Genomic DNA, 21,068 nt, shown 5'->3' on the forward strand with positions numbered 1-21,068 from the left:
GTGAGCAAAGTAGCAGACCAATTTTGAGTTTGGAAGTGATCTTTGAGCTTAAAATAATATTCCCTCCAACATGATATCAATCCTCCCGATCTACCCCGAGAAAAATACTTGAACTCCATTATAGACATCATCTCTCCATATTTCTCTAAGCACACTAGGCAATACATCTTCTATCATAGTTTATTGAATAGCGGATTTGGAATTTGTTAATAAGAGAACCTACTCTTCTTCCTTTATCTTTATTCTCAAGTCCCCTAGTGTTTCACGTGGGAATATATAAATGAAACTTGAAGTCAAAATGTCTAAAATGATGCAAACCTTAAACGAATAAGTTACTCTTTTAAGTCAGCCACTATTAGGACATAGTTAATATCTTTTAAGACGTGAACATTCTATGAAACTTTACTTGGGTATTATGTAAACATTTTTGATCATTTGTGATATTTTTATGGTCACGGGAAAATTTGTTGTTAACGAGGTTTTAAACATGAAACTCAAACTCACTCAAACATGAAACCTCTAGTGAATATATCCAAATTCCGATCACTAAACTGATCACTAAATTATCAGCCTATCAATCCGTCAACGGTCCATCATCTATTATCGTACACCTTTTCCCTTAAATCACTTATTTCTTATAACAACTAATTTCATTTTTATATTCATCAACATTTCATTCAAGATTTCATTCAGTTCATCGAATGTTTCAAACATTCATCAAGATTTCAACCTTTTAGAACGAACATGGAATATACAACTTAAGTTGCCTTTGATAAAATAACATAATTTATATATGGTTTATGATCTGAATGATTTAAAGGTTCTAAATGAAGTTGGTTCTGAATGACAATAAAATATTTGATAATCATCTTGAATGAACAATATTAATGATGAATAATTACATTGTTAACCTTTTCCATGAATAAATAAACAATATAGTTGTTTAAAAGTATTTTTGATACAATTTAAAGACGATATTACATAAAATTTATGTGTTTAATAGTTAAAAGAGTATTAGAACTCTGAATAGTTCAGCATTCAATTCTGAATCATTTAGCACCATATGTCATTCACATGTCAGAACAAATGCATTGAATGTTGAGTACTTCAGTATTCAGTTATGAACTTTTCAATTAAGAGGTAATTAAATGCACACCTAGACATCACTAAACATCCTTGGAAGAATGACTTGATCTCTATTGATCTGTTTTTCTCTCGAATCGATATCCTTCATCGGTTTTCTTTGATTGCTATCTCCGGAATCCCGACTAAATTCTACTCGGAGGAAAACATTAAAGTAATTGCCAAAGGTTTTGGAAAGGTCCTCTTCATTGAAAATTCGTCTTCCAGGCTAAAAAAATCGGAGTGGCTTTTGCATTCACCTAATTGGATACTTCATTGTTGATCATCGATGAGGTAAAGGAGGTCAAGAATAATTTTGAGTCAGATTCGTTTATCATTTGTGTGAGCGAAGTGGCTGATGTAGATCAAGATCGTGTCCTCAATGATGAATTCCCTTCGGAGTTCTTGATTAGTTCTAATCGAGCCGTGTGTAATGGAGACAACATCTCAATTGATGAATCAACCAAGGATTTTGTGGGTTTAAGCGAAGATGACAGAGTTGTGGCCTCTCACGATTTTGATCGTGTTGAGTATCCTATTAATTTGGATCGTGTCACTAATATCGTGAATAATCATATGCATGATGCCGGTCCTCAAGTTGATGTAGACGCGCGGGTCCATTTCGATCGATGGTAATTCTGTTTTACCCCTGTTGTTAATTTTGGCTCTCATAATTATATTGGTTGCGAATGTGGGTTGGTTTGTTTAGGTTGTGACATTACTGTTTGTTTGAGGAAAATGAGGTTCCGATCACTCTTGTGTCAAATGATTTGCTTGAAACAAACGAGATCATCCCAAACCTTCCTGTCTACAAGGTCTCGGTTTCACCTTTGAATATATCAAGCCCAAAACCTCTTTACAAGGACATGCGTGTTGGAAATGTACCCATGTCTTCTCCGGTGATAAACTCGCATAATATTCTTGATGCTGATCTTGAAGAGGTAGTGCCCATTGTTAGACCGTGCCTTGGTTCTTCGTCCTCAACAAGTGCTATTGATTCGGTTCTGAGTGAGGTGAATATATTGACAGTTGATAATGGCATTAAGTGCTCGTAGAGTTTTAGTTCTGTCGCATCCAAATTTTATAAGGCTAGTGGCAAGTTACCGATGGTCGAGGATTCATTCGGCAAGGATATGAATGTGTTTACGGTTGGTTCTGAGGCTTCAACAAAGCTAGATTAGTCTAAAGGTGAGATTCCGACGTCCGAGGAGGCGTTTGCGGCATTCGATGAAATGTTGTGTAAGATGGAGGGCGAGCCGGTTAAGGCTATTTTGATTATTTTTAGTGACTCGCTTAATGTCCCGGTCAAAGTTAGAAAACAAAGGCAAAAGAAGGATAAACCGGTTCAGGGGGTTGAGAGAAAACATTTTGGTGAGTTTATCAAGGATATTTGAAGTCGGGTTCAGTTAGTTTGTTTAGGTTTAGGTTGGTTTGGTTGTGTGGTATGTATTTAGATGGTTTTTAATCTTTAGTGTTGATTTGTAGATTGGATACCCTCTTGGTGAAGGTATTTCGTATGTCCGAGAGACATATTAAATTAACGTGGCTAATATGTTTTGATCCAAGTCGGGTCATACCCAATAACAAGCTTATCGACACCTTATACGTATTTGATCTTAACGATTGGATCATTAAACAAATACGCGACACTTGGATTTTAGAAAATCGGGTTTCTAAAATATTATCACTTGAGATAAATTATTTGGATAATTTATATATAATTGTTTATAGGTTTAAATGATTATATTGTGTTATATTTTATAAAATGTATAAGTAACAAAATAATACATAAGTTTATAACAAGTTTATAAACTTTTATAAACTTACAAGTATTATTATTAAACATCATGTGTGGCAGAATTTTGGACTCCAAGAATGACCACACATGCTTGTTTTGTTACTTTTAATACTACACAACTCCTCGTGAGCATGCCTAACACTTACACCAAGTATTGACTCATTCTCTCAAGTGATACATGCAAAAATACACCAAAAAAAACTGCACAAAATCCTCTCTTTGCTGCTGTCCAGGTCGTGGGTAATAGAGGAAGAAAAAGGTTTCAAATTTTGGTTTTTGCAAGTTTAATTCAAGTGATAATAAATCCTAACCAAAGTGCAAGGTGTTGGTGCAAAGTTTGGGGTATAACAACTTGAGGTTTCATACTTTTGGAGCTCCATTCATCATCATCATCTTCATCATTTACTACCTAGCTTGGAGAAGGTATAAACCCCTTTCTTACTTGTAGTTTGTAAGTATGTTTCACAACTTGATCCTAATTGGGATTTAACTTTAAATAGTTAAAGATTAACAAGTTCAATTGGTAATATATATTCATGCTTCCGCTTTAATATGATTCATAAAATGTTTTAAACATTATGGAACTTGTTAAATCCCAACACTTGGCTTGTTGCTTGTTTTTGGTTTTAATCGCCCGTTAATTATTGTCGTGAACTTTCGTTGAGTTTCGTTTTTGTTTAGCTCGGTAGTTGGTTATACTTGTACATTCAAGGAGTTTCATCTTTTTGATGACCTCTGTTTGTTTATAAAATTTATTCTTTTTTCAAAAAAAAAAAAAAAATGAAGCTCCATAGGGACTGAAAAACTTTAGTTTTCTCCATACATAAGTAAGGCTAGCTCATAAAATTCGGACAACAAAATATAAAATTTATACAAGTTAAGGCCCTGTTTGTTTTTTATTTTGATTAACCTATGTTGTCTGAATAAACTTATGATGTCTGTGATGAATACATAATTGTTGTTTGTTTTTTTGCTGAAAAACTGACTGAATAATTAAAATTACAAATTTAACCATGTAAATACGGCAGTTATGAGCAATTATATTAGCAGTTCTTAAAGAGTGGGGGTGAATATGGAAATTTTCATTTTCATGACGTAAATTATTAAGACAATCTATTTTCATTAAGTCAAAAACAAACACCGTACGACTGATTTAGTTTTAAATTATATAACATTAAACCAATATAATCCAGATATATAAAGTTATAAACTGAGTAATCAAACTAATAATTTATATTGAATTGTTGAAGATGAAAGTGACATTAAAAGAAGCAAGTTAGTGTACTAATCATTTTCGTTGGTCTAAAGTTATAAATACCTTTGACATGAAAACTGCAAAATATTGTACCGGGTTTATCACTAAAAAGTCCATTTTTTTAACTTTTCTTGCATGAGAGCGCAAAAAAAATAAAAAATTTTATCAATTTGCCCTCACAAGTAGCAAGGTGTCTTGCTCCCTTGAGTCTTGCGTCCTTGCTCCCTTGTTCCACCTGGGAGCAAGGAGCAAGGCACCTTGTTCCCTTGCTTCCACCTGGGAGCAAGGACGCAAGGTGCCTCTTGCTCCCTTGCTCCCAGGTGGAAGCAAGGACGCAAGGTGCCTCTTGCTCCCTTGCTCCCAGGTGGAAGCAAGGGAGCAAGAGGTACCTTGCGTCCTTGCTCCCAGGTGGAAGCAAGGGAGCAAGAGGCACCTTGCTCCCAAGTGGAAGCAAAGGAGCAAGAGTCACCTTGCGTCCTTGCTCCCAGGTGGAAGCAAGGGAGCAAGAGGCACATTGCTCCTTGCTCCCAGGTGAAATCAAGGTCGCAAGGACGCAAGGCGCAAGGGAGCAAGGCACCTTGCTCCTTGCGAGGGCAAATTGACAAATTTTTTTTTTTTTGAACTCTCATACAAGAAAGGTCAAAAAAATGGACTTTTTGATGATAATCTCATATTGTACCCGGTACCTTGGCCCAAATACGGGCCGTGATCTTATGAAACCACGGGCAAGAATATATTATAATCAAAACCTTTTTAATTTTCCGATACAAATAGAAAAATTCCTTTTTCAATTCAAGGTTGCTAAGAAAATGAAACGTGCAAGAATATATTTTCGATTGAATTTTTTGAGATTATTGTGATTAAATCGAATTTAATCAATATCTTTTTTCTTTTTTTTCTTTTTTTAATCTTCGCAAGACTGTATTCCTAAGATCACATTGAGAACCTAAAATTATTTTACAATGTATTTTTTTCAAAGTTACTTCGTACAACAAAACCTACATATGATACAATAAATAATTTATCGTTCATCAACTGCGAATCCGATCCATTTTGTGAGTTGACAAGAGGGGATTCTAAGGTTATGGTTGCGGTGTCACAAGACACCACTAATTTTGATTTTTTGTTTTTGTTTTTTTTATTTATGTAGTATCATTCAGATTGTATGAGATACTATTGAATTTAATTATAAAACTCCGTATATTTCAAGGAATTAGAGTTTATTCGAAGTAAACAACCATTGAATATAATAAGTCCACCTGATGATCTTTTTGAATTTTGATATTAGATTAGTCACCTGATTACAACCCAGAATGATTTGAAGTCATTGCAAATTAAATTATGTGGTCAAAAGGATATAGTTGTTTTGCTCCTAAAATTCATACTTGGTACCTCTAGGTTTACCCCTAGAAATTAAATCTTTACTACTAAGCCACCAACCTTGTAGTTTATATGTGATAAATTTATGAAATAATTAAATTAAAGTTCAAAAATGTAAGGAAACACAATCGAGTGACTTAGAAGAAACTCTGTAACAAATAGTCTCAGTCTACTATATTGAATTGCTAATTGCGAGTAGTACCGTAGCATTTCTCTTGTATTAAATAAAAATGTGTTTTTGTGTTTAACCTTTCCAATTAAAATCAAATCAAAATAGGCAAAAATGGTTAGGTGATATTCACGTTATTAGATCCTTTAAACGAAGGATAATGCATTTTTTGTGCATTCACGCTCTCCCTTTTTCCTTTATGTGAAAAACGTTGGAATATGAGTTACTTGTAACATTGAATCGTCATGCAATCTTACTATTCCACTAGCGATCCTACCATATTAGATACGATCCAATGATATTTGCGATCCTACAATGATCAGTTAGACCACAGATAATGGGGCGTTTGTGACCCCCTATGACGCATACATGTCACGAGAAACGCCTCACAAACGCCTGTAATGGGGCGTTTGTAGTTGGGCGTTTGCCAAGCAAATGCGCCCCGAGAGAGAGAGAACGGCCATGAGGTGTCAATTACCGATTGGTTAATGTTATTTCTCTCTCCACCTTTTTAATATTTTATCATTCAAATACCAATAAAATTTTACCACATCACTCACAAACGCCCCTACAAAAGCTCCCCATTACAACTCCCACTCAAAATGTCATGGCTCAGTCACAGTTTTTCCCCAAAAAGCGCACCTCACCCACTCCACGTCACAATCACCAATATCTGTGGTCTTAGAGTTTTCTTTGATAAGATTGTACGATCTTAAAATGGTCATTGATAACCTGTTTAAAATGTTGTGGACCGTATGGCGTCCATTCATATCAAATTAACTAATCGCATAAATTTTGTGTGGAAAATTGCTTCAAAATGTAAATTTTTATTGTATGCGTTCAATTTTTAGATATCCTATTGTATGCATTCAACTTTTAAATATGTACTGTTGTATGCAAGTCATGACTTATACATCATGTATCATGTTACTAATGTTCATTTTTTGACGGAATTGGTCCCTCAACATAATGATTGTTAGTTATCTCCGTTACAAATCTCATTCCTTCAATCCATTTTAATTTCTTCTTCACATATTCATCTTCATCATTGAAAAACTAAGAACCCTAATTAAAAAAAATCATGAATGAACTGGCGCACCTTAGAACATAAAACAATGGGTTTTCATCAACAACAGCGGGATCTGGCCGGAGGTCCTGCAACCTCGCTAGATCTGACTGAAGGACCGGCAACCTCGCCGGATCTGATAGGAGAACACGCAGAGGACTTCTTCAATTCCTTACCTTAGCAAGGTCGAAGACAAGATCCATTTCAATCGACTGGTGTTGGGTTTCAATCGACTGGTTGTGGGTTTCAATTGATTCGATGAGACGACCCGTCCTAATCCATAAGGACGAATACAATAACATATGATTACATTGCGAGGTATTTGACCTCTATATGATACATTTTACAAACATTGCATTCGTTTTTCAAAGACAAACTTTCATTACATCGAAAGTTGACAGGCATGCATACCATTTCATAATATATCAAATTATCAATGACTTAATAATAATCTTGATGAACTCAACGACTCGAATGCAACGTCTTTTGAAATATGTCATGAATGACTCCAAGTAATATCTCTAAAATGAGCAAATGCAGAGCGGAAGATTTCTTTCATACCTGAGAATAAACATGCTTTAAAGTGTCAACCAAAAGGTTGGTGAGTTCATTAGTTTATCAACAATATTCATTTCCATCATTTTTAATAGACCACAAGATTTTATATTTTCATTTCTCATAAACATCATGCATGCATATAGCCATCTGCATAAAAATCATTCATATGGATTGAACACCTGGTAACCGACATTAACCATAATGCAGAGAATATCCCCACAGACATCGTCGTCTGTATAATAATAATCTCGAAGTACTAAAGTCATCCATAGACATGAATGGGGGGTTGTTAGGCCCAATAGATCTATCTTTAGGATTCACGTCAATTAGGGGCCATTTTCCTAATTCTTAGGTTACCAGACTTGAAGGGCGATATTCGATTTCGATAATCCAGCCATAGAATGTAATTTCGATTACTTGTGTCTATTTCGTAAAACATTTATAAAAGCAGCGCATGTATTCTCAGTCCCAAAAATATATATTGCAAAAGCATTTAAAAAGGAAGTAATGAAACTCACGATACTGTATTTCGTAGCAATTGTGCATATGATGGCACTGAACAAGTACAGGGTTGGCCTCGGATTCACGAACCTATATTAAGTGTATGTATTCATATTGTAGTCAATATCTGTCTAACAATTTAGATCAGGTCATAGCTTATCACAATCCTAATGCTCGAGACTATCATGCAAAAGTCAACAAAAGTCAATTTGGCCCAAAATGACTTCCAAAAATCTATACATGTTTATTATATAACTTAAATATAGTCGTTATATATATTTAATTATATATATCAGTTTTTTTTAATAGAATAAATAATGTAAGTCCTTTATTAATAAATAAAAATTTATATTAAAATTTATATATGATAAAAATATACTTTTATATATTTTAAGTAACAAAATTTATAAAGTTCACTTAATATCATAAAAATATAGTGGTATGTATTATTTATGTAATTATTTTACGTGTGGTAAAAATATCTTTGTATTACATAATTATTTGATAAAATAATATCGATAGTAACAATAATAAGTAAAAGTTGTATTATTTTTGTAATAATAATTATTATTATAACAATATCTATTTTTACTAAAAATGATATTAATTATGATAAAATGATAATTTTATTAATAATAATACTAAAATGATAATAATAATGATATTTTATAATAACAATGATATTTCTATTAAAAATTATAATTTTAGTAAAAATGATAGTTTTAATAATAATAATACCTTTAATAATAATAATAGTGATAAAAATAATGAAAATGATATTTTTATCTAAATCAATAACTTGCAATATTTTTATTTCATCATGATACGTATACTCATTATTTCCTAATCTGTTCGTTTAATAGCTTTTAGTACTCTTTTATATCGCATTCATAATAATGATAATAATAGCAATCATAATAATTAGATGATACTAATATTAGTTTTAATGATAATGATACTAATAAGTATTATAATAAAATTAATGATAATACTAATAATAATAATAATAATAATAATAATAATAATAATAATAATAATAACGACGATAATAACGACGATAGTAATAATAATCATTTTAACAATAATACTAAAATTCAGTTGACTATAACTTCTAATCCGTTCATCGAAACCATTCGATATCTAGATGAAAAGTTATTGATTTTTCGCCAGCTTTCCAACGACATGCATATCATATACCTTATCCTAGTAGCATATGTATTAAATTCATGATTCATCATAAAATATCTAACGACAATAATAAACGTACAAGCATGCATAATCCTATATACTCGAGCACTAGTCAGGGATACACTATTAATATATAAAAGTTAAGTTATGAGTGCTCACGTATCAATATTGTGATTCAATATTGCAGGAAAATACGTAGACGCGACGGAGATGATAAACACTAGTTTGACTTCACGAGCATACCCCCTGTGACGCCCCGTACAAAACCATCGTGTACGATTCGTCAACAACAGGATCTTCACACGGTCAAACACTATATGCTGTTTGAAAACCAGTTTGCATTCATAAAAAGACAGCGTTTTACAAAAGATAACGTGCATCCTACGAATAGGAGCATAAACATAAGTATTTGACCCTAAGGTCGTTACAAAGCCATTGTTTGAAATTAACATAAACTACGAATGCAAAAGAAAAGTTCCATGAATGACACATCTCTAGTAATGCAGCGGATAACTAATACAGCAGGTCCTTAACAGCAAGACAGCAAATCTAACAGCGGAAGCAAGAAACCTCTAGGCACCTGAGAAATACATGCTTAAAAGTCAACACGAATGTTGGTGAGCTATAGTTTAAGTTGTACCAGTAACGTAAGGTAGGACACGAGATTTCAGTGTAACAAAACATTATGAAAAGTATATGTATAACCGTGGGCACCCGGTAACTAGACTTAACGTTTATAACCCCCTGAAAGTACACTTGGCGAGTGCGTATGTTCACAAAGTATTAAACACCCGTTAAATGCTAGCGCGACTAGCCCGAGTGGGGATGTCAAACCCTATGGATCCATATCTAAGATTCACGTTCACCGGTTCAAAAACCAATGACTATACGTTACCGTACTAGTGCCTAGTATGTAAAACGTAAAAAAACGCATGTATTCTCAGTCCCAAAATAATTAAAGTAAAAAAGGGATGCTATAACTCACAGTGAATAAGCAATACAAGTTGATACGAAAGTGTGCAAGTAGTAAGTCGGTCCGAAAGGTCGTCAACCTAAATCAAAGGTTACTAGGTCAGTAGGTTGTCTTTATAAATTCTAATAGTGCATAAAATAAGTTTAAGTGTCATCATCATCATTATCATAAAAGCTACGTAAGTTAATCAAGTATAGTGGTCTAAACAATAGGCTGACTTAGATCAGCTGCTACGACCTCTACGTAAATCGAAAAGACACAAAATCAGTGGCCATGGTTCCGTATAGAAGTCCTCTAGTTTCTGACCAATTTCCAGACTCAAACTCGTCTTAGTTTGACCGTGGCGATGGTCTAAGTGCGAGTAGGTCCGAATTTTCAGCACAACGTTACAAAGGAGTATTGACTTTCGGAAGGCCATAGATCCTAAACCGTAACTCGGATTAAGACGAGGTCTAAACGGAAAATTATCTACTCGAAACGAACTAACTGAAAATAAACTTTCCAGTAGCCCAGGTGGTCTGATAAGATACGAAAAACAGTAGGTAAGTGCTCCGGTGGGGTTCTTAATGCTTGATGCTCATCACGGTTCTCATCCTTGATGCTTGTAGCTTCAAGTGTACAACTCGTTGATGGGTTAGCATTACCTTGACTAAGATTACACAATCAACACACAATATGTTAAGACCAAGTAAGGATACAACTCAATCAAGAGTCTTAGATGGATGATGAACCAAGGTTACATCATATCCTTAGTCTTAACACAATTACAAGTCACATTTACAACTAAAGCTACAAACTTTACATCAATCAAACAAGTATGAACACAATCTAAGTCAAATGAGGTGATGGAACCCTAAGCTAGAGAGCTTGGATCCTATTCACACAAGTTATAAGGTTGCAAAGCTAGAAAGCTTGAACCTTTATTGTTCTTGAAGATCTTGAAGCATAAAGCTTGGATCTTTAAATTACATGAAGATAACAAACACAAGTTTGAATCTTTTTAACAAAATAACAAGATCATAAGTTAGAAAACTTAGATCTAACAAAAAGATATGGAGATTCAAGCTAGAAAGCTTGAATCTTGATTGTTCTTGAAGATCTTGAAGCATAAAGCTTGGATCTTTAAGTTACATGAAGATTACAAACAAAAGTTTGAATCTTTTCAACAAAATAACATGATTAAAGTTAAAATAATCTAGATCTACAAAGTTGGTGAAGATTCAAAGCTAGAAAGCTTGAATCTTCCATGTTCTTGAAGGATTCATGCTTGAATCTACAAGATATAATCAAGATCAAAGTTAAAGAACTTGATCTTCAAAGAATGATGATGATGAGCCACGAATTTGAATAAGGAAAAAGAAGAAGAAAAGTAAAACTTACAAGAAATACTAGAAAGGAAATAAGAGAGCAAGTGTGTGTGAAATTCAAATGAGAGCAAGTGTTAAATGAATGGATTATGGCTAGTATTTATAGGCAATTTTGGATAAGGATTGGTGTGGATAAGGCCCTTGTGGTCGTAGGTCTTGTAGGGGGGAGGGGGGGACAAGTTTCACTTTTTGGTTAATGGTTGTCTAAAGTAGGTACTTATGCTAGGATCCCATGTAACATTATGGATAATACTTGACATTTTTGCTAGCATGTTCCCTCTAATTAAATGGGTAATTGTCTTATATATTAATGGGTCACTAGTAATTAATAAGTGGACTAATTAATTGGGCCACTAGCTAGAGTAGGGTGAGCTTAAGCCCAACAAGGTAGAAAGTCCAACAAGACTAGCTAGTGTTATCTAGTAAATAATTAAATAAAATTAAGCATCCAAAAGACCAAGTAATTATTATTATAAAATAATAATTAATATTTCGCAGTCATAATATTCCGGTTACGACAAAAGTCAAACGTGTGCGCAGTCTGCGGTTTATTCGAAACGTCAAGTAACACTAACGGTTATAAAGGCTTCCGGTGAACAAGTTAAGTATCCTACGTACTCTAAGGCACGTTTTAACATATAAATGAAAGTAAACCACGTATATCAAGATTCCAGAGTATAAAGTAACATAGTACGCACAAATACGCAGTTTTGCAAAAATACAAGGCACGAAAGCAAGTCGAAAAGTCGGGTCATTACACCCCCGAACAATACCCATAACCTCCATAGTTATAACCCATAATTTCCTTAGCTCTATCCTTCTCAAAAACTCATTTTGAAAACATGCGAGCAGAACCTCGTCGTAGTATTTTATGTATAAATAATAATATTAATACTAACACTAATACTACTAATAATAATCTTAAGATTAATAATAATAATCTTAATAATAATAATAATAATAATAATAATAATAATAATAATAATAATAATAATAATAATATGTGTGTGTAAAGAGATCGAGAGAGATAGTTAAAATTGGAACCAGAAATCGAGCTTTTAAGCAAAGTTTGCCCACCTAACCCCTCATGCACTCGCATGGGGTCTTAGGCAATATGCCATGCGAGTGCTTGGCTTATGTTTACAGCTCATAATTGGATTCATATTCTTGCCGACACCTTATACTATTAATTATATATAAATTAATATTTAATCTTTATAATTAATTATATATTATATTATATTCACGTGCATAGTTAATTTGTAATTCTCGTTCCGATGACTCGCACGTTGTCTCTCGACTTATGTTCCGGTTTCGGTTTCTCGAACGCATTTTCGTACGCTTAGAAAACTAGCACTTTATGTTTCGTGACTCGTACCTTTATCAATAATTAGACTTAATCATCGATACACTGTATTACCCAAAGTATAATCTTTACATTTGAATTTTGTGGTCATTTGCTTCTATAAATCAATGTCTCGTTGGTTATCAAAGTATATTATTTTAAATCAAACGTTTTATATTATATTTTATCACTTGTAAAATATATATATCTTCATTTTAAAAAAATTTGTTCATATATAATTGAAATATTTATTTAATAATACAATATTTAGTTTTTCAAAACTAATTATATTTTAGTCGTTTTCGTAATATAACATAAATTGGTATGAATCATTTATGTACTAGCGTTCACTCTAACTTATCAAATATTTTAATTACTAATCGAATACAAATATCATTTATTAAATAGTTCGAAATATATACAAACACGTTCTTAATTACACATTGCAAGTTATTTATATATTTATATTCAATTACATCATGGATCGTTATTATTTATAACTTGTCAAAAGGTTTCTAGAAGATTCTAAATTTTAAGATAACGTTAAAACCTTTATCCTTATCATAATGACTCATTAATAATTTGTCAAAAGTGATTCTAAATATTTATAAAATTATATTCGTTTTTAAAGAAGACGTGACACTTTTGTTTCTTTCATGTAAATTACATTACCATTTTTCGAATGTTGTTAAAATGAAAAGATTTTTCAAATCACATTGGACCTTACAACATAGACTCGAAATCATAACACAATATATCAGATAATTCAATCATTTGAGATTATCTTTTAATATCGTCGATAACTATATTGAACAAATATGTTCATGTAAAGTATTATACGTTTAATACTTTGTTACATTCTCAAGTTATAATACACACACACACACACACACACACACACACATATATATATATATATATATATATATATATATATATATAATCATATTCATTTATATAATGGTTCGTGAATCGTCGAAATTTGGTCGAGATTAAATGAATGTATGAATATAGTTTAAAATTCTTGAGATTTAACTTAACAGACTTTGCTTATCGTGTCGGAAACATATAAAGATCAAGTTTAAATTTGGTCAAAAATTTCCGGGTTGTCACATTCGATTCTTTGCTTATATATGAAGAAGAAAGACAAGAAGTTAATATTTGGACAAGAGTATGAGTTTTAATTTAGATTTTATTTGAATTTGTAGGTTAAGTTGTTATAGTTTTGATTCAAATCATGATTTTTTAAATTAGGGTTCTTAGTTTTCAATGATGAAAATGAATATGTGAAGAAGAAATTAGAATTGATTGAAAGGAGATTTGTGACGAGATAATTAACAGTCATTATGTTGAGGGACCAACTGTGTTAAAAAACTATAGTAACTTGATTCATGATGTATAAGTCCTGACTTGCATACAATAATATATATTTAAACAATTTTCCCAATTTTGTTTAACCTGAGTTTTTTTTTTATGAAAAAGAAGAAAAAAAAAATAATTTAACAACGAACCCATACCCATATGAGTATTTTTGATGACGATTAAATGAAAAATGTTTGAGCAAGAAAACGTAACAGTATCTAATTGAATCGAATTATGTATAATTTTTGCTACTAATTTGTAGATACATACATTTCGTTATCTCATTAATCAATAATCAATAAAATCACTTTTATACTCTAATAATTTAATTGAATTTTTTTTAATTAATGTACATAAAGTGTGGTGAGATTCAACTTAGGGTATTCAGGTTCAATCATCACTCCAAGCAGGGAGTTTTCAACCTTTGATGGTACTGCCAACATCAATGCGATTTGGGAAGGTCTCTGGAGGGTTTTCTCAACCTTCGATGGTACTGTCAACATCATCACGAATTGGGTTTCCTCCTAACGCGTGTATGGGTGACAAATGAGTGTATTCAATGTCGATATCGCCGTTCAAAAAATGTAGATAAAGTGTGGTACAACTATAATTTACCATAAAATTGTAAGCGCACACCATTTAGATAAGCATACTGGTATATACATCATAATAAATCCATCCAAATTGTACACATTTTTTTTTTTTTTTTTTTTTTTTGAAAAGCAAAAAAACGAAGTGGATTATTATTTGCACTTGTATCTCTGTTATAATTGTTGCTGCAGCCCAACTTTTATTGCGGAAAATTTTGTGATTTCTAATTCTAAACATCCAAATGATATATCTCAAACCCACCTTGTAGCTTAGCATATAATTTTTCCATTCGGAGTATTAGCGAAAGAATGGTTCTCGGAGAAAGCTTCTGCCACGTTATTGGGGCTGACCAATTGCAACTTTGCAAGTTCCACCACTTGTATATTCACACCTCTGGACAAGTTATTAAGCTGAAATCTACGGTCTCGACGTTGTTGTTGCCTAAAGGACTAAATCGATGCCATGTTTGTCTAGTTCCGAAATATTCAAATCAAATTATACATTAAAAATTTATATATATGTACAATTTTTTAATTTATCATTACCTTTAGATTAAAAGATTAGATAAGTGATAAAACAAACAAGAAATCAGGGTCGATCTATATTTACTTAAAGGTATATATTTTTTTACATGAAAACAAAGTGTGTTTTCCTTTATGTTTTTAGATCATATACAATATTTACATTTACAATTTACAATATACAATATAATATATACATTATATCTTGTATTATGCTTGAATCAAGACCAAAAGTATCTATGCTATCGACTTTCTATATGAAATATGATCCATTCATTCATGCATTATTACAACTTGTTAAGGTCACTTTCACTAACAAAGAGACCATGAAAGCCATATGGTACCCGATGGGGTAACTTCACGGCTGCTACGATCTCGAGCGTTGGCGACTTGGCATCCATCACCACGAATCGAGACTCACCCGTATTCTCATTGTGCACATACGAAACTACATAACCATCATCCTCATCAGCATCCGGATTCTCAGGTTCCCTAGCCACAAAGAATGGTTCACCTCCAAAACAACCCGGCCCAAACATCCGACTAGCTACGATGCATTCTCTTCTATCAAGTTCCGATTGTGACACGTCGAGCTTAACAACGCCCGAGATCTTAGGCATCGGATCGCCCACTCCACAATACACATACCTGCATGTTTGTGTCACAGTTTCATTAAAATTATTCCCGACAATTAAGACACATACTCTAAAAATTGAATCTGTTGGGTCAACCATTTGAGTCCATTGGGTCTCAAGAAAACAAAAGAAAATAGTCCAATTTGAACTCTTCTTTAGCCCATTAATATAAATATATTAGAAGTTTATCTACACCCATTGAAACTCATTTCCAACCCATTTCAATATGAAGAAATAAATATAAATAAATAAATAAATTTAAAAGTTAATATATATATATATATATATATATATATATATATATATATATATATATATATATATATATATATATAATCAAAAATATATATAACTAGAAAAATAAAAAAAATTAAAAACAAAAAGTGATATAAAAATTATAATATATATATAAAGAAAAAAATATTAAAATAAAAAATATATCATTCTAAGTTTTTTTTATTGAAAAATATAATAAGAAAAAATGAGTCTCGATCTGATCGACCCAACCCGTTTGAAAACTGAGACTCGTGCCACCTATAACCCGTTTTGACCCAAACCCATTTTAACCCATACTCATTCGAATCTTGACGCAATCCAACCCAACCCAACTTGTTTCCGAGGCATATTTAAAATATAGAAAACCAAACATACATATCCATATCCATAACTATAACATAAACATTTTAACAACCTGTTTTTTACACCAACATAAGCCGGGTTGAGAACAGCAAAGTCAAGATTCCGGGTGGAAAGCGGGTAGCGAGATACCATCCCGGTTTTCAAATTGATAGTCACTTTCTCAACGGAAGCATGGATCAATTCCATTCTTTCCAGCGTATGTTCAACCGATAATATGTTCGGAGCCACCATCACCACCGTATCTCCATCATCTTCCTCCCAAGCATTGATACAATGTATGACATTAAAACCTGGAACCTCAAACCACTTCACTTCAGACTCGTCTTTAGCGTACCTCGGGATCAACCCGAGTCGTGGCACCTTTCCTGAGTCCGCACTCACAGGGGACCCACCACCGATCATTTCCATCGGGCTCATTCCGATTTGTATCTCGGGGAAAATGGCGTAGTTTTTGGTGATTGCGAAGTCGTGGAGAAAAGACGGGCTTGTCATTGAGAAAACCTGGACGTCAGCTTGTTTTTCACCGTTTTCGTTGAACCTAAAAAATGTTAAAAAAGGAGGAATTGGCCCGTATCGAAAAGCAAAAGCTTCTTTGGTTAATGGGTCGATTTTCGGGTGAGCAGTCATGCTCATGAAAAGCTTTCCGTCAAAGTCTTGACGTCCAAGGGTGATTATATCCCCATCTTTCGTTAATTTGATGGCATAGGGGAGATCTGACTCCCCTAATGCGTAAAGTTTGTTACCAAAAAAAGCTAAGCTAGTATTGGCTAGACCAATACCTTTTGTCGGGTCAAACTGGCCCGACAAAAACCGGCCTGCTGTGACTGCCATACGAGCTGCGGAAGCAGTTAGGCCATTAAACCCTGAAAATACATTTGGGATAATAGGGAACCCTGCGTCTTTCTCTATGTTATATTTGTAGGTTTTCACGTATCGACTACAAAACTTGGCTTTTCCTTTAGATATACGAATCGCGTGAAGCATGCCATCTCCATCAAAAAGATGGTACGGGCCTCGTGGTAGGAACTGCGGGTTAGGCCCGTTACGAAAGTAGGCCCCATCAAGGCAACTTGGAAGAGTACCCTCAATGACTTCACATTGAGTAGGAGGGAGTTCATCAACAGGTGAAAAATTATCTGACAAAACGTGTTTCGGGTCAACTGAAATTCTTAGTGGTGGATCAATAAAGTTGTTAATAATGCTATCAAACGCATTGAAGATCGTAGATGGTAGAGATTGATCTGGCACTATGTATCTAGTGCGTTTCACGATATTTCGTGTTTGCTTTTTTGATGGTTCTTGACTAGGTTGTCTTTTGGTCGTGGTCGTGGTCGTTTGTGTTTTTTCTTCGGTCCGAACAGAAAACACACGAAAGGAAGACGGTGAGGGTAACGATGGTGTCGGTGGGGGATGAGAAGAAGTGCAATTTGGTGGTGAAAATGTTGAAAGAAATGATGAAGAAAAGGAATCCATAATGTGATAGTGGTTGCTTTACCACAACAGTATGGACACATGGTTTTATAGCAAAAGAAGGAAAAGGACCTCAAGTGCCTTCTACCATTAGATTTTGATTTATTCCTTCAACTGTTTCCTGAGTCCATAGAAAATATGACAATGCTATTATCCAATTGGGGTTGTTATCTATGATATAGAAAATTTATTTTCAAGTTTTCATCAAAAATTATGGATATCATGTGAAAATACTGTACTTGCTAGACTTTGTTCACTCATATAGCAATTGTCAATCTGGACCACATTTTTCTTACCTATAGATCACTTAGAGCATCACCTAACAATAATACAAAAAAATATGGCTTATCTGAATAATGTATTTTTAGTAGCTTATAAGATATATCAGTAAATGAAGGGGATCGATCTAAACTCAGAGATTGCTCATGAATTGAAAGTTCTACAATGGCTTATATGATATAAATATCCGATTACTTATTTGAATTTGAAAATAACTATATGCGGTACTTATATTAGTCATACAGACATTCACGATTAAACTTATTAACTACCACATCAACCTTAGACCAAAAAACCCACTCAACACTGAATCCTACTATACCTATCGTTACATAGTATAAAAAAATTACCCATCCAACTTTAAACCGCTTACTTTGGTCTTGTAGAGCACGTACGATACTTTGCAAGAAGGAAGGTTAGATGTATTGGTGCCTATGACGTGCAAGAAAGGACTTAAGCAACAACCAAGCTAGCATAGACACTTAATCTGTTCTCATGAAATTATTGATATCATTATAAGCACTCAATTTCCTGAATTCATACGAACCAAGGAGACCCGAAATAAACCCTGAGAGTTCACGCAAAAAGGAAGGAAAGAAGATCATAAGTCAAGTGTAGAACTCTCTCCCAGAAGCTACAACTTCAAGGAAGATGAGACACCAAAACTTACAAGCAATCAACTAGTCACAACCTAGCCAATGTGAGCTCATAACATCATCATGCCTTCAAGAAGCGTCAACAAAGTTGTACCGAACTACATTGTACTAACCCATGCCCAAACTTTGTACTTACTAAGCCAGAGGCGAAACTAAGATTTTTTTCACCGGGGGCAAAAAAAAAAAATTTAACCGTAGCAATTTTTTTGGACAAAATTTGAAGATTTTTGGGCAAAAGTTGGAGATTTTGGGGCAAAATTTGAAGATTTTGGGGCAAAAGTTGGAGAATTTGGGGCAAAATTTGAAGGTTTTGGGGCAAAATATGTAGGTTTGGGGGCAAAAAAAAAATCCACCGGGGGCAAAGTCGAAAAACCCAAAATTTTTACACTGAAAAAAAAAATCCACCGGGGGCGCCCGCCCCCCCTGCCCCATACCATCTTCGCCCCTGTTACTAACCCAGGACTAAATCTATAATACCGCTTGTAACGGTGGTTATGCAACGCCATGAGATCCGACGTAGCAAGCCACCCACGCCAGGGCCGTCTCGCTAATTTCAGAGGCCCTGTTCGAAACTTAAAAAAGGGCCCTTATGCATGTAATTTTTTCAATACGTATAATATATAATAATAGTATGATAGCGTAATCAATAGAATTAACAAATTTTAAAACAACCGTTGCAAAATGTTATTCTCAAATAGTTGTCAACTCGTTATAGTTACACTATTTTTTATATAAAACCGTAATCCTAACATTTTTTGTAACGAATTAATTGGTCAACTCTTTATAGTCAATACCCCCATTATATTGTTTTTAATACCTATAAACGTCAATCTATTAAGTCTTTCTTGTTAGATGATAGACCTCAAGTAAGATATTCCGTTACGATGTACGAATAAATGAATTATTATATAGGTTTTTCAAAATTTTGGGCCCCTTAAAAATTTGGGGCCCTGTGCGGCTGCACACTTCGCACATGCACCGAATACACCCCTGACCCACGCCTAAAATGTGCCTAACAAGGCGTTGGTTTACCATTTTTGTGAGGCATCGGTGGAAAGCCACGGCTAAAGCAACGGCCGTGAGTTGAGAAGCCAAGCAACATGGTTAGTTGATTTTTTATTAATATATTCTGAATATATTATTTTAATTCAATTTTTATACACTCTACCAATCATATTTAACTACATCATCACAACACTCCTAACCCGTACCAAAAAACTACACCATCATTACTTTACACAAAAAACCTACACTGTCTAGTAAGTGAAAAAAAATGCAAAAAAAATAAAAAAAAAATAAAAAAAAAAAAAAAATTCACAGATATAATAGTTACTAAAAATATACTTATAACATATATTTATAACTAAAAATATACATATAACATATATAGGTATATAATGTTTTAATAAAGAGAATGTAGATTTTAGAAGGGAATGGAGAAAGCAATTTATTTTGTTTAAAAAAATTTTACAAACATTAAAATCAAGTGAAAATATGAACATTTATGATGAATGTTGTTATTTTGACCAGAAAACACGTGAAGAATAAAATTCATCACGATGAATGTTATCTTTAATGACGTCAGATATAACATTCATCGTGATGAATGTCTTTTTTAAATGTTCATATTTTCATCTAATATTAACATTCATAACTAGCTTTTTTAAAAACAAAATAAAATTTTACTTCTCTCCTAACACTTCTCTCTTGATTAGCCCATTATATATATATATATATATATATATATATATATATATATATATATATATATATATATATAGAAAGAGATTTAATCAAGAGGGAAGCACTTTTTTGAGGGGATGTGGGGGGAAGTAATTTTTTTTCATTTTTTTCGAATTTTTTTTCAGACATTAAGATCACATGAAAATATGAACATTTAAAAAAGACACTTTGTGATGAATGTTATTATTTTGGCGGTAAAACGCTCGAAGAAAAAAATGAAAACATTCAATACATTGAATGTTTTGATTCTGAGTTTTTTTTTTTTAAGGGGTTAGAAATTAGAGTTTAGAAATTAGGGTTTAGAAATTAGGGGTTAAAAATTAGGGTTTAGCTATTAGGGATTAGAAATTAGGGTTTTGAGTTTAGAAATTGGGGTTTAGAAATTGGGGTTTAGAAATTAGAGTTTAGATTGAATATTTTAACACGAACGGTTTAGAGTTTAGGGTTTAT

General features: G+C 33.1%; 1 protein-coding gene across 1 annotated transcript; it reads right to left on the reverse strand.

The window, feature by feature from the left end:
- Window positions 1–15,247: 15,247 nt before the first annotated feature.
- On the reverse strand, window positions 15,248–17,973 carry LOC139852809 (probable carotenoid cleavage dioxygenase 4, chloroplastic). Its single transcript, XM_071842145.1, has 2 exons — window positions 16,523–17,973; window positions 15,248–15,844 (listed from the first exon to the last, which is right to left on the reverse strand). Exons 1-2 carry the CDS (start codon window positions 17,941–17,943, stop codon window positions 15,484–15,486), a joined length of 1,782 nt encoding a protein of 593 aa, XP_071698246.1. The 5' UTR covers window positions 17,944–17,973; the 3' UTR covers window positions 15,248–15,483.
- Window positions 17,974–21,068: the final 3,095 nt, after the last annotated feature.

The sequence above is a fragment of the Rutidosis leptorrhynchoides genome, chromosome 6, assembly GCF_046630445.1.
Source record: "Rutidosis leptorrhynchoides isolate AG116_Rl617_1_P2 chromosome 6, CSIRO_AGI_Rlap_v1, whole genome shotgun sequence".
Lineage (NCBI taxonomy): Eukaryota > Viridiplantae > Streptophyta > Magnoliopsida > Asterales > Asteraceae > Rutidosis > Rutidosis leptorrhynchoides.

Bases quoted from the DNA above. Each gene is read 5' to 3' on its own strand.
- LOC139852809 (XM_071842145.1), bottom strand. From the start codon at position 17,943: ATGGATTCCTTTTCTTCATCATTTCTTTCAACATTTTCACCACCAAAT. The intron at 15,845-16,522 runs GTTGTTAAAATG...ACAAACATGCAG, and splicing joins TATGTTGGTGTAAAAAACAG to GTATGTGTATTGTGGAGTGG.